Source organism: Gouania willdenowi, chromosome 2 (genome assembly GCF_900634775.1).
Source record: "Gouania willdenowi chromosome 2, fGouWil2.1, whole genome shotgun sequence".
NCBI classification, from domain to species: domain Eukaryota; kingdom Metazoa; phylum Chordata; class Actinopteri; order Blenniiformes; family Gobiesocidae; genus Gouania; species Gouania willdenowi.
This window is the reverse complement of record NC_041045.1, coordinates 5,102,787-5,121,807: the sequence shown is the minus strand read 5'-3', so window position 1 is coordinate 5,121,807 and position 19,021 is coordinate 5,102,787. Positions and strand designations below refer to the sequence as shown.

The window sequence follows — 19,021 nt, the reverse complement described above, 5'->3', positions numbered from 1 at the left end:
TCTAACCTTCTGACCTCCTTTGTCAAGCACACTGGTGTAGTTCAGGTTTCTGACAGTGTAACTGACAGCTCTGTGCGTGTGTGTGTTACGTTTCCCTCCCAGACTCCACGAGGTCCTGATGGAGCTGCAGCACCAGCAGCTCCAGCAGCTCACAAACTGGTTGGATGTGACAGAGGCTCGCATTAAGAAGATGGGCTCCCAGCCGCTGGGTCCTGACCTGGAGGACGTCAAACATCAAGTAGAGGAACACAAGGTTTGTCTCAGCTGGCTTGAGACACACACACACACACACATCATTACAGCATCTATCTTTACAGATACTGGCAGAAAAACACCTTCAGGAATCATGTTTGCCATTAAATGACAGCTCGATAAAGAACACTCACCATTGATGTTTTGACAAAACATGAAAAGTGGTGGAAGTGAGTCATTTCCAATCATGTATATTGACATTTAGAAAAATAAATGGTTTTAAACAGTCGTTTTCTTCGACATTACCATGTGCATTTTTAATAACTTCAAACAAGACATCACTGATGACATTTGCTGAGCAGTAATTGAATCATCTGCTAATTTACAAGTTAAAGCGTAGACAACTGCTCAGTCTTTGATTTAAAAATGAAAAGAAGGTTCCACGCTTCTTAACACATTTCTTTGGAGTAATGAACCTAGAGTGTATGACAGATTAATACAATTTAGGCAATGGATTGTAATAATGAAACCATCTCCTGATTAAAAAAAAATGTTGTATCTAAATTAATTGAAATGATCTGAAATTAAAAATCACATTTGTGCTTAAACAAGCTCCTTATGGCTTTATTACTGGAGGCAGATTAAGACCAGATTAGGACCAATTTAGTTTTAGATTTAACATTTAAGATTTAGATTTAATATGTAACATTTAACATTCAAAATTTAGATTTACATTTACATTTAACATTTAGCATTTAGATTTAGCATTTATATCTAAATGTAATATTTTGACATTGAGATTTAGATTTAACATTTAGATTTTTTTGAATATATAACATTTAGATTTAACATTAACATTAGATTTTTACGAGAAAAGTCAACATCACAAATTTCACAAATATTGCTGTAAATCTGGTTAAACGTAACATAAAAGAATTTCATTACATTTTTTTAAACATGGTTTGTTGCTAAACGTTGCGAAAAGTTGCTGTTTTTTTTCAGCACGCACAACTGTCCAATCGGTGCCTTCTATGTGGTGTTACTTCTTTAAGAATTTAGGAACACAACAGAATTAGAATCTGTTGTAAAAGCAAAAGTTACACTTTTTTGAAAAATGTAATTTGGCAGTTTGATAAACATACCACTTGTTTTTGGTATTTGAACTTGAATTACACTTCACATCATTTTGTACCTATAAAGAGAAAATGTGTAATTATTGATATTGCGATATATCGTATTGTTTAGTATCAGAGTATGTCAGGATATATGGTATCGTGACTTGCAAATTGTGAATTGTGAAATAGTTAGATTCATGGCAATGCATTACCCCCAATGTTTTATTTATTAACTTGCTTACTAATGACCAAACGCCTGGCTCGACCCTGACCGGGTCTGGTTCATGTCTATAAAATAATAATAGATACATAACAGAATTATTTAAAATGTTTTATGTTTTTTTTTTGTGTGTGTGTAGCTCTTGCAGGAGGACCTGGAGCTGGAGCAGGTGAGGGTGAACTCTCTGACCCACATGGTGGTGGTGGTGGATGAGAACAGTGGAGACAGCGCCACCGCAGCCTTGGAGAATAAACTACAGGCAAGTCCAAGGTTTCACATTTTAATTTCTCTCTAAGAGGTTGTTTTCCTGTCCTCGACTTGTTTAGCATTTTCCTTATTCTTCTCGTCGCCTTCTGCTATTGTTTCTCCGGGAAAATAAATTAAACCGGAGATAGCATTGTTCCTCAGTTTGGTGTAATTACGCGTGCTTGTTCCCTCTTGGTTTTCTGCTGATTTTGTTTATTCTGTATGTTTTCTTGCCGTCAGCCTGAGCCATAGGAGCCAGACTCAGCTGCTTTCCTGAACCATTAATTTTCCACGCTTGTCTTAGTTGCTGATACATGACTGCTCAGTTCATCCTGCTTGGTAACGTCTATATAATCCCAACATTAGACCAGATATCTCCTGAAGCAGTTTTTACTTGAATTGCTGCTTCTGTGTACATTAGCTTCTGATTGCTTATTCTTATTCATGTTAAAGGGCCACTATAATGTAAAGTTCTCAACCTTGGGGTCAGGACCACATTTGCGATCACGAGAACTTTACAAAACCACCATGAGCTAGTATTGTAAAAAACTCAAAAGGACAATCAGCAGCGATCATCAGATGCCTCTGAGGAACACTGGCAGTTGACAGTCGAAACATAACATGAGATCAAAGTACATTTCCTGAAAAAAGTTGCCTGAATATAAGAAAACCTGAACATGTAAAAAAGACAAATGCTCTCAAGGAAAGTGTTTGGAATAAAATAAAGTGTTTAGTATTCACAGACAAACAAAAATACATTATTTTGCCGTCTTTCAAAAACTAAAGGTGTAATCGACGTAACCATGCCTGCATTTGGGTTTGTTAATGTAACTGCTAAACAATTATAAAGCAGGAAACCCATTGGTAATACCACACAAATGGATTATCACACTTAATTTAGTGGAAAGCCAATGAAACGTCACTTTTCAAACACTGCTTCAGTGAGCGTTGTTTCCTGCGGTGCCGTTTATTACTGAACACCAGATAAGAGAGATGAATCGATGAAGGAGAAAAGCTGGGATGTTAGAGAAAAAGCGTCCTCCCTGTTTTTTTTCCTGCTGTTTCGCTGCCACTTGATTAATTACATACGATTCATCTTAAGATTAACCTGCTGCGCCTCTCTCTCTCACTCACTCACTTGCTCGCTCGCCCCTCACCTCTTTTTTCCACTTCTTCTCCCCCTGTTAGCCCTCTGTCACCTTGATGACTGTGTTCAATAGAAACACTGTCGGGGTTTGTCTCTGCCTTTTGAAATAAAACCAAAGTCACTCTCAAACAGAAGAGTTACACAAGCCTCAGATCATGTGCATAAGAAAAATGCAACTTTTTAACGAATAAAGCATTTAAAAGCCCACCTGCACTAGTCATTAAAATATGTTTAATGTTCTAATCTTCTTCTTAAATACAATTCTAGTGCAGTATATGTTAAGGTTTCATTTTTTCAGGCAACCTTTTTTTTTCAGGAAATATTATCTCCTGACATGTTTTGACTGTCAACTGCCAGTCTTCCTCACAGGTGGCAGTTTCTTTGCAGCATATTAACTAAAAGCAACATCACCGTGTTTGCTGTGAACCCTGGGCTCCACTATCTGACCATGCTGGATTCAGACCTGACTAACATCTCACTAATGGATTCTGGACCAAAAAAAAAACATTCACAGATTTATACACCAGCAGCAGCAGAACTTTAAAGTCTATTCTGAGGCATTTACTATTGTGTAGTGGTGATGGCAACAAACAACAGTGTGTTTTTGTACTTTGCATTTTTGCAGGTGCTTGGTGACCGCTGGGCAGCCATATGTCGATGGACTGAAGACAGGTGGATCCTTCTACAGGAGATTCTTTTAAAATGGCAGCATTTCACCAATGAACAGGTGGGAATCATGTGTCACGCCATTTTTAGCATACTTGTGTTCACTCTTTGTGCTGTTCTCCAAGCTCCAATAAAGGGATTTCTTTAACGTTCATTTTAAAAAAAAAAAAAAAAAAAAGGTTTTCATACACTTTAGCTAAAATTAAAGGCAGGCTATTGTAACTTTAGTTTTAAAACTCAGCTTTTAAACCTAAAATGCTTCTTATTTGTTATTCTGTTGAACACACGCTGTCTCTGCCTAACATACAAAGTTTTTATCATGGCGGTTGTCACAAAACCCTGATCGTCTGATCCAAAGGCACATTTTTGGGAGTCATTTTGTGTGTTTTTGTTGTATTTTGTGTTTGTGTATATATTTTTTTCATTTTGTATATATTTTTCTCTCACTTTGTGTTTTTGGACTCAATTTGGGAATTTCCATTTTGTGGTTTGAACTCAGTTTTTTATATTTAGTGTCATTTTTGTGCATTTTTGTGATCCTTTTGTGTATTTTTTTAATCATTTTGTGGGTTTTTAGTTATTTTGTGCAATCATGTTGTCCTTTTGTGTATTTTGTCAGTTTTGGTGTTTTTAGAGTCATTATGTGCCTTTTTGTCATCGTTTTAATTATTTTTTTTATTTTGTGTTTTTGTGTGCACATGGTGGTGACATGCAGCTACTCTGTTAATCAGGCACCATCTCCTTAACTTCACTAAAAGTGTAATACCCCTGCCAAAACATGCTACTGTATATGTTAGCTAGATATTTTTTTTTTCCATGAAAACTGCCTCTCACAATTTTGCGTGACGTCTATTTATTGCTCAAATATTTGGCCAAAAAAGATCCGAGCAGGTAAACAGAACAATTTCCTAAATCTCCTGAATTCATCACTGTTAGCCAACATTAGGAGAAGGAATTAAACGTGTTACGATATGGGATTTGCTTGTGCTGTGTGGTTATTAATTAAGGAGGAAAAAAAAAAACACAGGACTTAACTGACAAACATAATATGAGCTTTAATTAAAATCACATTAATAAATAAGCATGGCTGGCCTTCAGGTCAAATCCTTCAGTTTATTTTTCCATTCATTAAGAAAAAGACGTCCAATTCTTCAGCAAAGGCTTTTCTCTTAAATTTGAAATAAAAACACCACATTTTTTATTTAATGTAAATTTTTAAGGTAACTACACAATAGAAAGATAAAATAATGGGTTTTCCTGATCCTCGCGCTGATGCTTCGTTGTCTGTTTACATTGTGTGTTAATTGTGGGTGTCGTGTAGCCATCAGGGACCCATTAGTGGAGGTGTAATAGCTCAGCGTAGCAGGTGAGATCAGCCGTTTCACTTTACTCAGCTTCACAACAAGGAATCCTTGGTTATGCTCCGTGGCTTTGACATTCACTTGAACAAATTAATTTGATAAAATCAACCAATTAAATGGAGCACCTTTCCCATGGCGTCACCCTTTACTCTTCATCCGTTGGCTTTTATCACTTGTTTAGCTCTCAGGGTTGGAGTCAGTTACATTTTTAAATTACAATTGTCTTCAATTATCCATGCGTAATTACAATCACGTTGACCAGTATTTTTTTTTCTAATTACAATTAAAATTAAATTTTTTATTTTTCCCCTGAAATCAATTCCAATTACGTTCACAATTAGTAAAGTTCAATTACAATAAACATTTCAGTCATGTAATTTAAAAAGTTGGAACAATTAGTTTAAACTGGAAAATAATGGGCATGACAAATTGTGAATGTGGTTAAATTGGCAAACATAGGCAGGAATTGTGACAATAATGCGTAAACATATGCAACATTAGTTGAAAAAGTGGTAGAAAGAATTTATAAGTGCCAAAAATGTCTTGAAAGTGGAAAAATGTGTTGAAAAGGCATTGAAATTTGATGGAGAAGTGGGCCCACCCCCTTTTCTGGTCATTTCTAAATTTATCGGAACATAGTCGTGTGATATATCGTTTCAAAGGTTATTCAACGTAGATTACCATTTTACATCACATGGTTTCATTTGTTTTACTTGCTGGAACCGAGTCATTTCACTGAATTCTGTAGAACATGGTACGTGCTATTCGACGTTGCGGAATCCCGGCCGTAGTTATCAGAACTTGTTTTCCATCTTTTTCACTTTTTTTGAGCACGCTGAATTTGATGCTCTAAAGGGGCTGATTTGGCCCCTAGGCCTCTAGTTTGACACATATGCTTTAACTTGATGAACATTTTGTCTCCTAGTGACCATTTTGCTTCTCTTTTCTCCACCCAGTGTTTGTTTGATTCCTGGCTGACTCAGAAAGAGGAAGTGGTTCGCTCCATCAAGACGTCCAACCTGAAGGACCAGGCAGAGACGGTGGCTTGTCTGCGTCGTCTGGCTGTGAGTTCCTCTCATTCTCCCTCTGTGTGAATTCGTATTGTGCTAAAGTGTTCGTGATGGTCGTGTTTTTCTAACAGACGGTGAAGGCCGATCTGGAGGTAAAGCGTCCCACTATGGACAAGCTGTGCACCATTAGCCAGGACCTCCTGTCCAGCGTTAAGAACAAAGATGTGGCCAGTAAACTGGAAGCCAGACTGGACAGCTTTGCTCAGCGCTGGGACCAACTTGTACAGAACCTGGAGACCAGCACCTCCCAGGTACTGTGGAAATCATTACAATCATGATGTAATTATGACTGTAATTGTAATTAGCTTTGGAAATTCTATACAAACTGTTAATTACAATTTAATTAAACCATATTATAGTTTTATGGTGTAAGCCAGTTTTTCTCAAATGGGGGTACATGTACCCCTAGTGCAGACCGGGGGCCAGATTCGGCCCTAGGTCTAATTTTATGCGACCCCCAAAGTAAAAGTACACAAAACAAGAGCAAGAATACATTAAAAAACACAAAGAAGTAAGACATTGCAGGAAAATACAGGAAAAGACATGAGAACACAGAAAATACTACAAAAATTAACAAAACGACAACAGTAATATACAAAATTAGAGAAAATGACAACAAAAGTAAACCAAAAAACTAGAAAAACATAAAAAATGACTCTGCAAACCCACAGTACTAACAAACAAGCAAAACAACAACAGAAATACACAAAAATTACTCCAAAAAATACAAAATGATAGCACAAATACACAATATGACTCCAAAAACACACAAAATTACTATAAAAACTCTGTTCTTTTCTGTAATAATGTTCAGATCACTCATTATTCTAAATGCTGACATGAACGTTGATCATGTGGCCCTCCGTTCAAACTAACACATTTTTGTGGCCCCGCTGTGATAAAAGTTGCTACCTCTGCCCTAGGGGTACGTGATAGCACTACAGGGGGTACTTGAGAGAGAGATGAAAATCAACAAAGTGTCAGTCTTGGTCCCACCCCAGGCGTTAGATGTCCACATAAGATAAAAACTATAGACATAAATCTCTTCTGGAGCCTCTAAATCAGTGTTTTTCAACCTTGCGGTCGAGGCTCCATGTGGGGTCGGTTGAAATTTCTAAAAAAAATTAAAATAGATTTTTGATTTTTTTTTTTTTTTTTTTAATTATCACCCAATCTACAGGTTTATGGGGTCATTTATTTCATGCTTAGTAATTGCGATTAATTGCAATTGAATGTTTGTAATTGAGAGCGTTATTGTAATTGACTTTCAGGGGGAAAAGAATAATTGTAATTAAAAAAAATGTTGATCACTGTAATTGTAATTGAACATGAATAATTGAATACTCTTATACACACTTGATTGTAATTGGAAAATATAGAGAGTATGTACGCCGCTACGATCCATTGTTTTGAGGTTTTGGAATTCCTCGTCAAACTGTAGAAATGTTGCTTTAGGACAAACCTCAACCCTGCCTTTCACACTTAAAAGATATTTGCTCCTGCTGAACATTTGATGTGCCCTAAAAGCTCATTCTGCTCACTCTGCTGTCACTCAGTTCACCGTTACATAATGAAAAGCAGCAGGAAATAAAACGGCTTAAAGAGAATCCTGATTAAAAAGCAGCAGCCGGAAGACGTTTAAGAGATGAGGGATAAAAGGCAGCACCAGGGGTCCAGAGCACTACTGTCACCATTGATGTAACAGAGAAAAAGCTGTTAATTACAGCCTGCATCCAACCACAGTGTGTAATGAAATGACACGGCGGTACCTGCGGGTGAAAAAGATCATGTGAGAAAAGAAAAAAACGCATTTTTTCTGTTTAAACTCTCAACTTCAGGTGTGGTTTTCCTCCCATAAACGTCTCCACCCTGGGTTTTCAAGCTTGGTTACACAAAGCGGTCGATTCCTATTAAAATAAATGTGCTCATTAAAAAAATTAAGCACTGGTTTGTGTTTAAAATGCCTCATTTCAGAGCAAAACAAACTTCTCGAAGGCACATTAATTTGTCAATATTAGAAGTTTTTCATCTAACTTCTGAAACACAGGCCAGTTCAGTGACTTTCAACGTCTCAGCTCATTGAACCTGACTAAATTAGGGCCCTAAGCTAGTTTGGATCCCAGGGGCCCCCAACTCACCCCATCCATACAAAATGATTGTATAGCAACATGCATTTAACTTCACAACCCTTATTAGTATTAAATAACGTTCTGTCTGTAAGTATAGATACAGTAATTTGGCTCTATAAAAAAAAAATCAACTGATAAAAGACAAATAAATACATAGAAATAGAAATAACTTCAAATAAACATGAAAAAACATGGGTAAAAAGAGCCAGAATTAACCAAGGAGGCTATTTTTCATCTGTCGTCCCCTGACCATGATGTTAAAAAAGCAAATAAAATACATTAACATGACAAACATATGTGATAGAAAAAAGAAATCAAGACAACAGTAACAATAAGTTGACACATTAGGAAACAAAAAACACTGAAAACAGCCTCTGAAAGTGATACACATAACATTACAGAAATGCACTTCAGGTGAATGATACATTTTTAATTTTTTCATTTTGGATTTTTAAATTGTTTTTGTCCGAAATAAACATTAACATAATAAAACTTAATGTAAGATATGTAATTTACATCAACTTTTAGCTTCAAATGCACGTAATAATGCTTTGCCATTTTTGCACATTATGTTCTCGACATATTATATTTACTCTATGATGAAATAGCATTTCAATCTGAGCTTTTAATGATTTAATAACATGTCATCCAGTTCCTTGGACGTTTTGACGTAAATCATAGGAAAACCAGGAACATTACGGTGAACAGATTTTGGCGTTGCACTTAGAAGGAAACATGAAATCGGTTTCTGGATTCCAACTTCGTGATCCTCCACTAATATGTTTTTCCAGTTATCGTCTACTGCCAGCTCGCCCCAGCCCGTCGAACTGACCCACACAACCACCACCGCTTCCACCGTCACCAAGATAGTGACGAGGGAGAAGGTGTCGGCCGTGCGTCAAACCCGAGAGTCGCCACCACCACCACAGAAGAAGAGACAAGTGGTTGTGGATTCTGAGCTGAGGAAGAGGTGTGTGTGTGTGTGTGTGCCTGATTAGAAGCCGTATCAGTAGATGAAAGATGTCTAACATGTGTGGAATGTTTAGTTTCATGCACCCCTTTCTGCTGTCGTATCTCAGCAGGTAGGTGATGGAGCACTCACATAGTAGACATGAGTTAGTTTTAGCCTTTAGCAGTGAGTAGCATTTTCTGATTTCCCCTCGTCCCCATCACGCACTTCGGACTCAAAAAACTCCCAAATTTTAACCAATTGTTCCATGATTATTCAGTAAGCACACTGTACATATTTAGTTTGATCAGATGAATACATTCTGAGATATGGCCAATTTAGTGTGGGGGGTATGTGACGATTTTTGCACGTCCTAATTTTTTTTTCCATTTTCAGCTTCCAATATCTCAGGAACTATATCACATGGGAAACTGAAATTTGGCGTATTACTACACCTTCACCTACTCTCTCAGAATATACAAAAATATCTGCTGTACATCTTTTTGGTTGGACTTTCCAGCTCCTCAAATTAGGAAAAAATGTGCTTTGGGGTTTAAATGTAAAACCAGCTCATAGAGCTAAACATAGAGGATTTATCCATTTTCTTTTTTTTCTTCTCTTTTTTCCTTGTCTGCACATGCTGTCTAAGGTTAACACTATATATGTAGTGCAATCTTTTCTCGACAGTGTTGCATTTTTTATTATTTTAATTGCATAATTGTGACCATCACCCATCCTACCTAAGTAAGGGTAAGAAACACTTGTATGAAAACAGAGGGCAGTGGTACACCCAGGTGAAGGGGAAGAGAACAGAGAAGAGGAAGTCAGGGTAGGACAGTTGATTTTTCAAAGTCATCCAGAATCACTACATTGATTCGATACATCCCCAAAATCTAATCAGTTGTTCCATTTCGGATTATCCCTGAAAATGTGACCATTATTTTTTAAGTTGGACTGTTCACGGCAGACAAATACATAAATAAACAAACAAGCCAATGAATGAATTAAACAATGCAGGCCAAAACATGATAAATACTGAATGTACAAAATGTACAAATGTTGAGTTGACCCCAACACACACACAAAGATTCTGCTGAAGCTAAACATCCTCCTGAAACTGATGAAAAAACAGATGCATGTGTCATCATTTTCTGATTTCTCCACAGCATAATGTGAGTGGATGATTGTTCACGAGTGAAACCGATGTTCAAAACAAACAGAAAACAAACCGCTTTAGAAGATTGAATCTCAACTCACAATTTTCTGGTTGATATAAAATTCCCTTTAAGCCACTGTGTGCAGTGTGGGATCCTGAGCCCAGTTTAATGTGTGTGTGTGTGTGTGTGTGTGTGTGTGTGTGTATTTAGGTTTGACGTGGACTTCACTGAGGTGCACAGCTACATGACTAGAGGCGAAGCAATCCTGCAGAGCCCCGAGTTCTCAGTGTCCCGCAAGGATGGCAGTATTCAGGATCTGTACGACAAAGTGCAGGTAAAAACACTGTGTGTGTGTGTGTGTGTGTGTGTGTGTGTGTGTGTGTGTGTGTGTGTGCGTGGTCGGCCTGCAGAGCTTAATCCGCTGTGACCTGAGATGCTAATGAAACAGGTTTCCCTGGCATAGTTGTATGAGAAAATAAAGGTTACCTTCCATAAAGCAGAGCTACCGCAGACCAACTGGGATTATGCATTCAGTGTGATGTGGTAACACTGGTGGCCTTTTCTCAAAGAGCCAGCCCACATGAATATTAATATCTGCACACAAACAAACAAGAACCAAGCAATCTGACACAGAGCAGTAGAGCACATCCTCATGGTTTCAATAGAAATAGAAATATTTGCACAAAAATCTAATTATTGTCCTATTGATTTGAGACAAAAAGAGAGGGTTTTGAAAGTAACATCTTTTATAGTGAATTAGTGGCAAATTTGACCTGAATAGTGAGCCTTTTACTGAAACCCCCCTAACTTTGGTTAAACTTGATAATGTGTCTACTTTGTCAAAGCCATCTAAATGAACCGACTATGTACATCAGAAACAAATATGTTGATTAATGCTCAACTTTTAAAGGGATCCTCCACTCTTTTCACAAATGTACTTATTAGAAGATCTATGCCTAACAAATCGCATTTTTTTTTTAACTATATTCGTTTTATTAACTTGTAAAAATGGCAGTGGGACAGTTTTAAATCCTGTGTTCCGCCATCTTGAAATCACGTGATTGACGATGTCACACGGCTCCTCTGCCTGTTTCCTATTGGAGTGAAACATTCAACCTGCTTTTTATATCATTTAGCAGCTTTTTCGGTCAAAATGCCTGTTTGTGCTGCTTTTGGTTGATCTAAATAATCAGGAAAAGTGAAAGATGTCGATGTAAACCTCTTTTGTTCACCGAAAGAGAATAAAAACCGAAAAATAATCTGTGACCAGTAGACAATGAAGCAGAGAAGAAAAGCTTAGTGCGCTGACACGCTGTGGTGGCTGAACTTAGTGAGTAAATCAGAGTGTCGAAGGACTCCCACCCAAAAAGACTTCTATCCTCGATTTTAAAGGGGGTGTTATTCTTTATGTGACGTAAACATCCTTTCCTTTAAAGTCCTCTCTCTCTCTTCCTTTGTCCCGATGCCCCGCCCCTTTCCACAGGCGATAGAAAGAGAGCGGCCTGAAAAGTACCGAAAACTGCAGGAGGCAACGCGCACGGCGCAAACACTGGTGGAGCAGGGTAAAACACACACACACACACACACTAGATAGACTTTGATTGTGAAATAAGTTATTGCCTCTGAGTAAGTGTTGCGAGCCCAGCTAGCTAATTCTGCGTAGCTCAAATGTTCTTCAGCTGTACCGTGAAGAAGAATGCGAGAGCAGGCATTTGTAGGGAGGATAATGAAAGCAGGATTACAGCGAGAGGATGGCATCTCCAGCCTCTTTGCCCACCTGATGAGACGTGTGACGGCGCTGTTCTATTGAACCCCAATTATCATCCAGCTGATGGGATCCAATTTGCCCTTTGTGATGCGGGAGCGAAAATCTATATTTCTACAACGCAAGCATTGATTTTTCTTCTTTTCCTACAAGAACCACTCAGGGTTTTACATGTTTCAGTCACTGAAGATTTCTTTCTTTATTTTTGCTGGGAGGCTTTTTTAATTGGTCCATTACCATTAAAAATAATCCACTAATTATCAGTCCGACTTAATGTTAAAATGGAAGGTGTTTTTCTGTGGGCATATAGGTAATTGAAGAAGTAATTGTAAGGTCATTCGGTGCCCTAGGCAATAGTGGATTAAGAAAAGTAAATTCATTATTACTTAAAACAATGCAATTCTGCAACACAACAAACCATTGAAAAAAAAAAAAGTACAGCCTTTTTTAAAAATGAGAATAATACACTATAATGTCCTGAAGGACAACAGCAATGGTGCAGAATCCAAAAAGCAATGCAAAACAGTGCAATCAAAAGTTAAAATAAATTATAAAAGTTTCAATGCAAGGAAATTTTAACTTTCCTGTTTGGTTTTACAAGTCAGTAACAAAAATCTTAAAACCAAAGAACACAATGGACAACACAACAGAATTATATAGAATAAAACAAGAATTACTACATGTGCAAAAAGACAATGTAATAAGTGAGGTTAAAAAAATTTAATAAAATTGCATAAATATGGGCAGAAGGTCAGCAGATATAGTTACAGATTTTTAATATTAATATTTAATTAAGAGAAAACTTGTGGGTGGTGCGGGCCGTGCCCTACCATGCCTGTGGGTGCGGCGCCGGGTGACCCCGGCTTGGGCGGCGCCCTGTGAGCCGGGCTCTGTGGTGTGGCTGGGCCCTTGGGTGGGGGGGGGGCTTTCTAGGGCTCATCGCGCGGGCGGCATCAAGGAATGGCGATCTGGCGCGCTCTGGGGTGCCTGGTCGGTGTGCCTGGGGGCCGGCGGGGCAACTTGCAGCATCCCCCTGGTGCCCTCGGCGACTATGGCCATGGCTGCTGTCCCTGGGGCCGCTGCTCTTGGTGCTGCTTCCGTTCCGGGTCCTTCTGGCCTGGGTTCTGGTCCCTGCTGGCTCTGGGTCCGCCGGCGAGTGCCCGCTGGCTGCCCGTTCGGCGCGGCTCTGGCCGTCTGCTGGGCGTGAGCCTTGGCTCCGCTGCTGGGGTCTCGGGCGGGGGGCTCTCTGGGCCCTCCCCTTGGGGGTTGGGTGCTTGGGTGTGGTGGGGTGGGATGCTGGCGGGGGGCCTTGGGGTTGGGGGTTGGGGTCGGTGGCGGGATGCGCTGGGTGCTCGGCTGCTTGGGGCTTCCTCGGGTGTGTGTGTGGGGGGCGGTGGCTGCCTCTCAGCCTGGGATCTTGGGGGGCGTCTGGGGTGTTGCTCGGCCGTGGGGGGGGGTGGCCTGGGGCTCCCTGGCCCCCACTCTTTCTGCTGTCCTGGCTGCATCTGCGTGCCCGGGGCAGTTCCTGGGTTTGCGGTAGTGGTTTTTTGCACATATACTGGTATATGATGCACAGGCAAGCCTTGGGATGTGGGATAAAACTCATACTGGGCTTAACTTTAGACACGAATACCCAAATACCTGCTTTAGATACTACCACTCACTCATTCCCCCTGTTCACAGCCACCACCATTATAGCTAAGCTTCACACTTGTCACTATACTGGCTTGATTACACAACATAATAAGCACAATATATTCTACAACTTCACATCTCACCCTCACTGGAAAACAATCTATTCTTCCCCACCCTTTCTATTTCCTACCTTGAGTCTCTCCTCCCTGCTCCCTTCCCCCTCCCCCTCCCTCTCCACTTAGGTGTAACACTGCTCTCCCTTTTTATATCCTCCCTATAATAAAAGATTTCTTACCCTTCCTTAGGGAGGGCTGGTGATGGTCACGATTAAGCAATAAGATAAATCATTTTCTTTTATTGCAATAACAAAACATGCATTGCTGTCTCATAATGATTGCACTTCTTGTAGTGTTGACCTTTGACAGCATGTGCAGACAAGAGGAAGAAAAAAAAAAGAGAGAAAACTTGTACAATGATTGTAAAGGGTGTGTTTCAAATGTATATACATTCACTCCACAGAGAGAGAAAAAGAGTAATCATGTTGTGTAGCTTTGTCTCTGTGTGACAGTCTTTCTTCCTGTGCTCACACACACACACACACACACACACACTTCAGAGGGGAGCCGTGCCGATGACATTGCCCAGGCGGCCGAGCAGCTGAACCAGCGCTGGGTGGGATTCTGTGCCCTGTTGGCAGACAGGCTGGCATGGCTGGCTTATCAAACAAAGGTACACACACACACACACACACACACACACACACACACACACACACACTATAACCTTGCAAAGCTCCACAGGTGCATGCACTAAAGAAAAGAAAAGCTATTCACACCACACTGTTAAACAAAGGTGGTCTCTGAGTAGCTTGTGGTTAATGTCATCCGTCATGAACTGTTCCTGATGCGCGACTTCGGTGTTCTGCAGGTTCTGGCCTTCTACAACCTGTACTCCCAGTGCGAACAGGCGGTGGACAACAGCGAGAACTGGCTCAAAGTCCAAACTCCTCCAGCAGCAGAAGCAGAACCACTGAAAGTCCAGCTGGAACGATGCAGAGTGAGTAATGAGTCTGACCCAATGAGCTAATGAAAACCCCTCAGGATTTTACCTATTATTAATTAACTAATTAATTTGTATTGAACTTTTTTCTATGATTTGTGCTTCTTTTCCCCCCTCCTGTTCTTTATTTTCATGCATCTGCAGTACTTTTCTGTAAGTACCAGTAGTGGTTACACGGCTGCACCAGTTAAAGGGATCTTCTAAACCTTTGGAATGTACTTATTAGAAGATGCCTAACAAAACACATCACGGGACCATATTTGTTTTATTAACTTTTAAACTACTTAACAGTTTTTAAACCTGTATTTCGCCATCTTGAAATCATGTGATTGATGATGTCACACGACCCCACTGCCTGTAAACATCCCATTGTTTTCTGTCTGAGTGAAGCATTCACCCTGCTGTTTAGATCATTTAGCAGCTTTTTCAGTCAAAATGCCAACTTGTGCTGCTTTTGGTTGATCTAAATAATCAGGAAAAGCTAAAGTTGTCGATTTAAACCTCTTTTGTTTACCAACAGAAGATAGAAACAGTTGTGACCTGAAAAAAATCCTTTTGGGGGAAGTTCTTTAACAGTCTGTAATTAATTTACTTGCAATCTTCAGTCACCAGAGCGTGTCAGCGCACTGTTTAAGGGGGTAGTGAAGGTCCCTTATGAGAGCTCTTCTTCTCTGCTTCATTGTGTACTACGAAACTGCAGAATTGGAACAGTCGCCCTCTGCGGTCACAGTTTTTTCTGTTTTTATCCTCTTTCAGTAAACAAAAAAGGTTTACATCGATATCTTTAAAGGTATGGAGGATAATAAATGCCCTCTGCACATGTGCAACACTCGTTGCGCTCTCTCGCACACGTAGGTGTGTGCGAGAAAGTGTGCACAAGTGAATGTTTCACTCCAATAGAAAACAATAGCACGTTTACCGGCAAATGGGGCTGTGACATCACCAATCACGTGATTTCAAGATGGTGGAACACAGGCTCTAAAATGGTAAAGTAGTTCAATTTTTAAAAGTTCTTAAAATGAATATGGTGCAAAATAATGTCTTTTGTTAGGCATAGATCTTCTAATAAGTACATTTCAAAGGTTTTAGGCCACATTTGTAAAAATAGTGGAGGATCCCTTTAAGTAGTTATTTAAACATTGAGATTTCAGCAGTTTTGCAACAAGTAAACTGTTAATATGTAGTATTTTGCTAATTAGTGGTGGCTCAAAGATTGTATTGTCTGAGACATTGCCTTTGATGTGTAGTGCAGAACAAAGTAAGACCTAGAACAGACCTAGAAGCACTCTAGTTTAGCTTTCCCATAGCACAGAAAATGATTAATATGGTAATATTAATAAACCAAGTTATCAATTGCCTTAGCTAAATATCCTGCTGCAAACATAAAAGAAGGTAAGTACGTAAGTATGTTGGTTATGGTCAACCATGAGTCAATGTTTTGTGAATTTTTTCAAATTAAACATCTGGACCTAAAATACGTATAATCTAAAAAACTTTATTCTTTCTTTACAGAACGGTAACAAATAGTCAAGCATCACTAATTTAGAGACTCTAAACATGGAATACAAGAAACTAAAACCCTTACATAACAGCTTTTTAAAAAATGTAAGTGTAACAAGCCAACATTTTTTCAATGTTGGACGACACAGGTAAAGAATGACTTTATACAGGGGTATAATGAGGTTTTTGCATGTTCTCCAAAGAGTTCAAGACACCAAGAAAAATGACATTGAGCTTTATTTGTATTTTGTGTTTTATTATATATATTTACTTTTTTTCTTGAAATGGATAGTAAGGCTGTCAATAAAATTTGGAATTTGAACTTTCTTCACTAACCTTTCTTTTATTTAAAGCCAAAGCAAACATATTTGCATGAGAAATACATTCTTGTTTTCTCATGAAAACAAGAAAAAATGAACTGTTTTTTGTTCATTTATAAAAAATAAAAAAAAAACATATTTTACGGCTACCAAAAATTAATCTGGTCTTCCGCCACAAGCTGAGACCCTCTGGTATAATTGGCATACAATATATTGTCTATACGTATAGTTCTCTATGCTTCAAAGAGAGTAGCTACAGTTTAGTGAGGCGTTAATCATTGCAGAGCCTCACAAATATACAAAGGAAAAGAATCAGAAGAATAAATCAAGCTGGGAGTAGAGATGGAATCTGACTTTACTCCCAAACTCCACTGACTTAACACACACAAACACACTGACAATCTTTACTGTTTAGTAGGAAAATGAAATATTTACGGAAAACATTTGAAGCCGGCAGCGATTCATGGCACCAGCTGTCGGCTAATAAAAATGCATTCAGTTGAAGCGATAAATCCTTTTGTCTGCCTGAAGTAAACAGGAGGATTTGGACTCTTAGCTCCCAGCTAGACTGTTAAACTTCTTGATGGTTCAGAGGGATAACAATAAGCTACATTGAAAGCACACTTAGTATTTGATTGGATCTGAATAGAGCGCAGCTTTTTCACAAGTTTGCCTTTGGAAAATCAGCGCAACGCTAATCATTCATGCAAATTAAGAGAACTGAAACACATCGGAACCGATGGAATTAAACAACATCCGGGGAAATTATCAATGTAAAAGATGATCCAAAAAGGATTAGCTGCTAGCTAAAGATTTAGCTGAAACACATTGGATCTGATGGAATAAAACAACAGAGGTAATTATCAGTGTAAAATATGTTCAAAAAAGGAATAGCGGACATGCTAAAGTTGCTAGCTAAAGATCTGCTGCTAGCATCTGGACCGTCTCAATAGGACCGAGCTGTTAAGAGCGCAAAATAGCAACCTAAACACTGTTTGTATTGTTGGCTAGGTGGCTATGTGGTCAATATGTTCTTTTTTAGATACTAGTTGGTTCAAACTAGATAATATGGAGCTACCAGCAGTTGTACGCTAACGATAGCTCCTCAATCTAAGCACAGTAGCTATAACTAAACCTTTATTTATTTTTAAGAAAAAGTGCTACAAACTTAATGAAAGCTGAACTACTGTGTTTAAACATTTCATTAAAGCAGACTTTAGTGTGAACAATTTGTGCTGACCTTGTGGATTTTATAGTATAGAACCTCTGCTACCATTTTCCAACTGAAACCAGCTGAGGAGGAGTTTTTTTCTCACTCTCCAGTTTCTCTGCATACAGTTTGAATTTCTGAAGAAATTGTTTTATAGCCATCTTTCAGTTTTTTTTTTTTTTTTTTTTTTTTTTTTTTGCTGAGTTGGTCCAATTTCCTGCTTGGCTTCTTGTTCATTTTCATCTTAACTATAGTTAAACATTTGCGGAGTGTAAAACTGATTAAGCATTAGTTAAATGGGTTGGAACCTGGAAGTGAAAATATCTCACACAGCACTTTTTAATTTAACGAGTCCAGATGGACTTGTCCTGCTTTCATTATCCCGTTGCCATGGTAACGTCAAAAAAAGAGATGTGACTGTTTTTTTTTTGTTTTTGTTTTTTGTCCTGGCAGGAGGAGGTGGCCCGTCTGGCTTCTCTGCAACCTCAGGTGGACATGTTGGAGAAGAAGCTGCAGGAGCTGAAGGATGAGAAAGAAGGGGAAGAGGACCCGTCTGCCTTCCTGGATGCTGACATTAACGCCTTCAAAGAGCACTACCACAAGGTCCTGGAGGACCTGAGGGCCAGGGAGCGGCAGCTTCAGCTGGGTATGAGTCAATTTTCTGTGCTGATGAATGATGAGTTTTTGGTGCAAACATCTACTGTGACAGTGCAAAAACGTTTTTCCTTATTGTAGAGATGAGTGAGAGAAGTATGATAAGATCAGTATGGAGATGAGGACTATGTGACTGTAAGTACTTTTAGGCCCAAATGGAATTTGAGATCCAGAGTGTACCTTGAGTTCTGATGAAAGAGTCTATAGTGCGTCTTTGTGTCAGACGGGTTGTTGAAGAGAGTCTGAGGCCGCAAGGCGCTGTTCAAGACCATGGAGTGTGTCCAAAGTGTCGGGTTCTGGACTTGGTCAGCGTTTCGCTGGTTTCTCAGTGGGTTTCACGGCTGGTTTCTAAGCTGGTTTCACAGCTCGTTCTGAGACAGCAGGTTTCTACTGGTTCTGGATTGTGAGAGGCCTGGGGGGTTTTTGTTCTTGTGTTGGTTCACAACTCAGTTCAGCAGCAGTGGGAACCAGAGGATTTATTCTCTGGAGCGCGCAAGTTTAGTTAAAGTCTGATAAAACACAATACTGTGATGCTACAAAGAAAATATAAAAGTACATTGCGATGGAGTGACTCAGCAACCAGCACCTATCAAATCCAAAGATTTGATTTTTGCGCCTGCTCTTAT

The 19,021-nt window shown here is 39.2% G+C and overlaps 1 protein-coding gene across 8 annotated transcripts in view; it reads left to right on the top strand.

Annotated features, from left to right (window-relative positions):
* The window catches only part of dmd (dystrophin), a 237,241-nt gene that overhangs the window by 106,249 nt on the left and 111,971 nt on the right, over positions 1–19,021 (top strand). For all 8 annotated transcript variants that reach the window (XM_028468300.1, XM_028468321.1, XM_028468289.1 and 5 more), the window contains 11 exons: positions 103–253; positions 1,667–1,786; positions 3,546–3,647; positions 5,904–6,011; positions 6,089–6,268; positions 8,938–9,116; positions 10,463–10,586; positions 11,736–11,814; positions 14,269–14,381; positions 14,580–14,708; positions 18,195–18,387. In XM_028468300.1, coding sequence (XP_028324101.1) covers positions 103–253; positions 1,667–1,786; positions 3,546–3,647; positions 5,904–6,011; positions 6,089–6,268; positions 8,938–9,116; positions 10,463–10,586; positions 11,736–11,814; positions 14,269–14,381; positions 14,580–14,708; positions 18,195–18,387 — 1,478 coding nt within the window. The remainder of the gene's footprint in view (positions 1–102; positions 254–1,666; positions 1,787–3,545; positions 3,648–5,903; positions 6,012–6,088; positions 6,269–8,937; positions 9,117–10,462; positions 10,587–11,735; positions 11,815–14,268; positions 14,382–14,579; positions 14,709–18,194; positions 18,388–19,021) is intronic.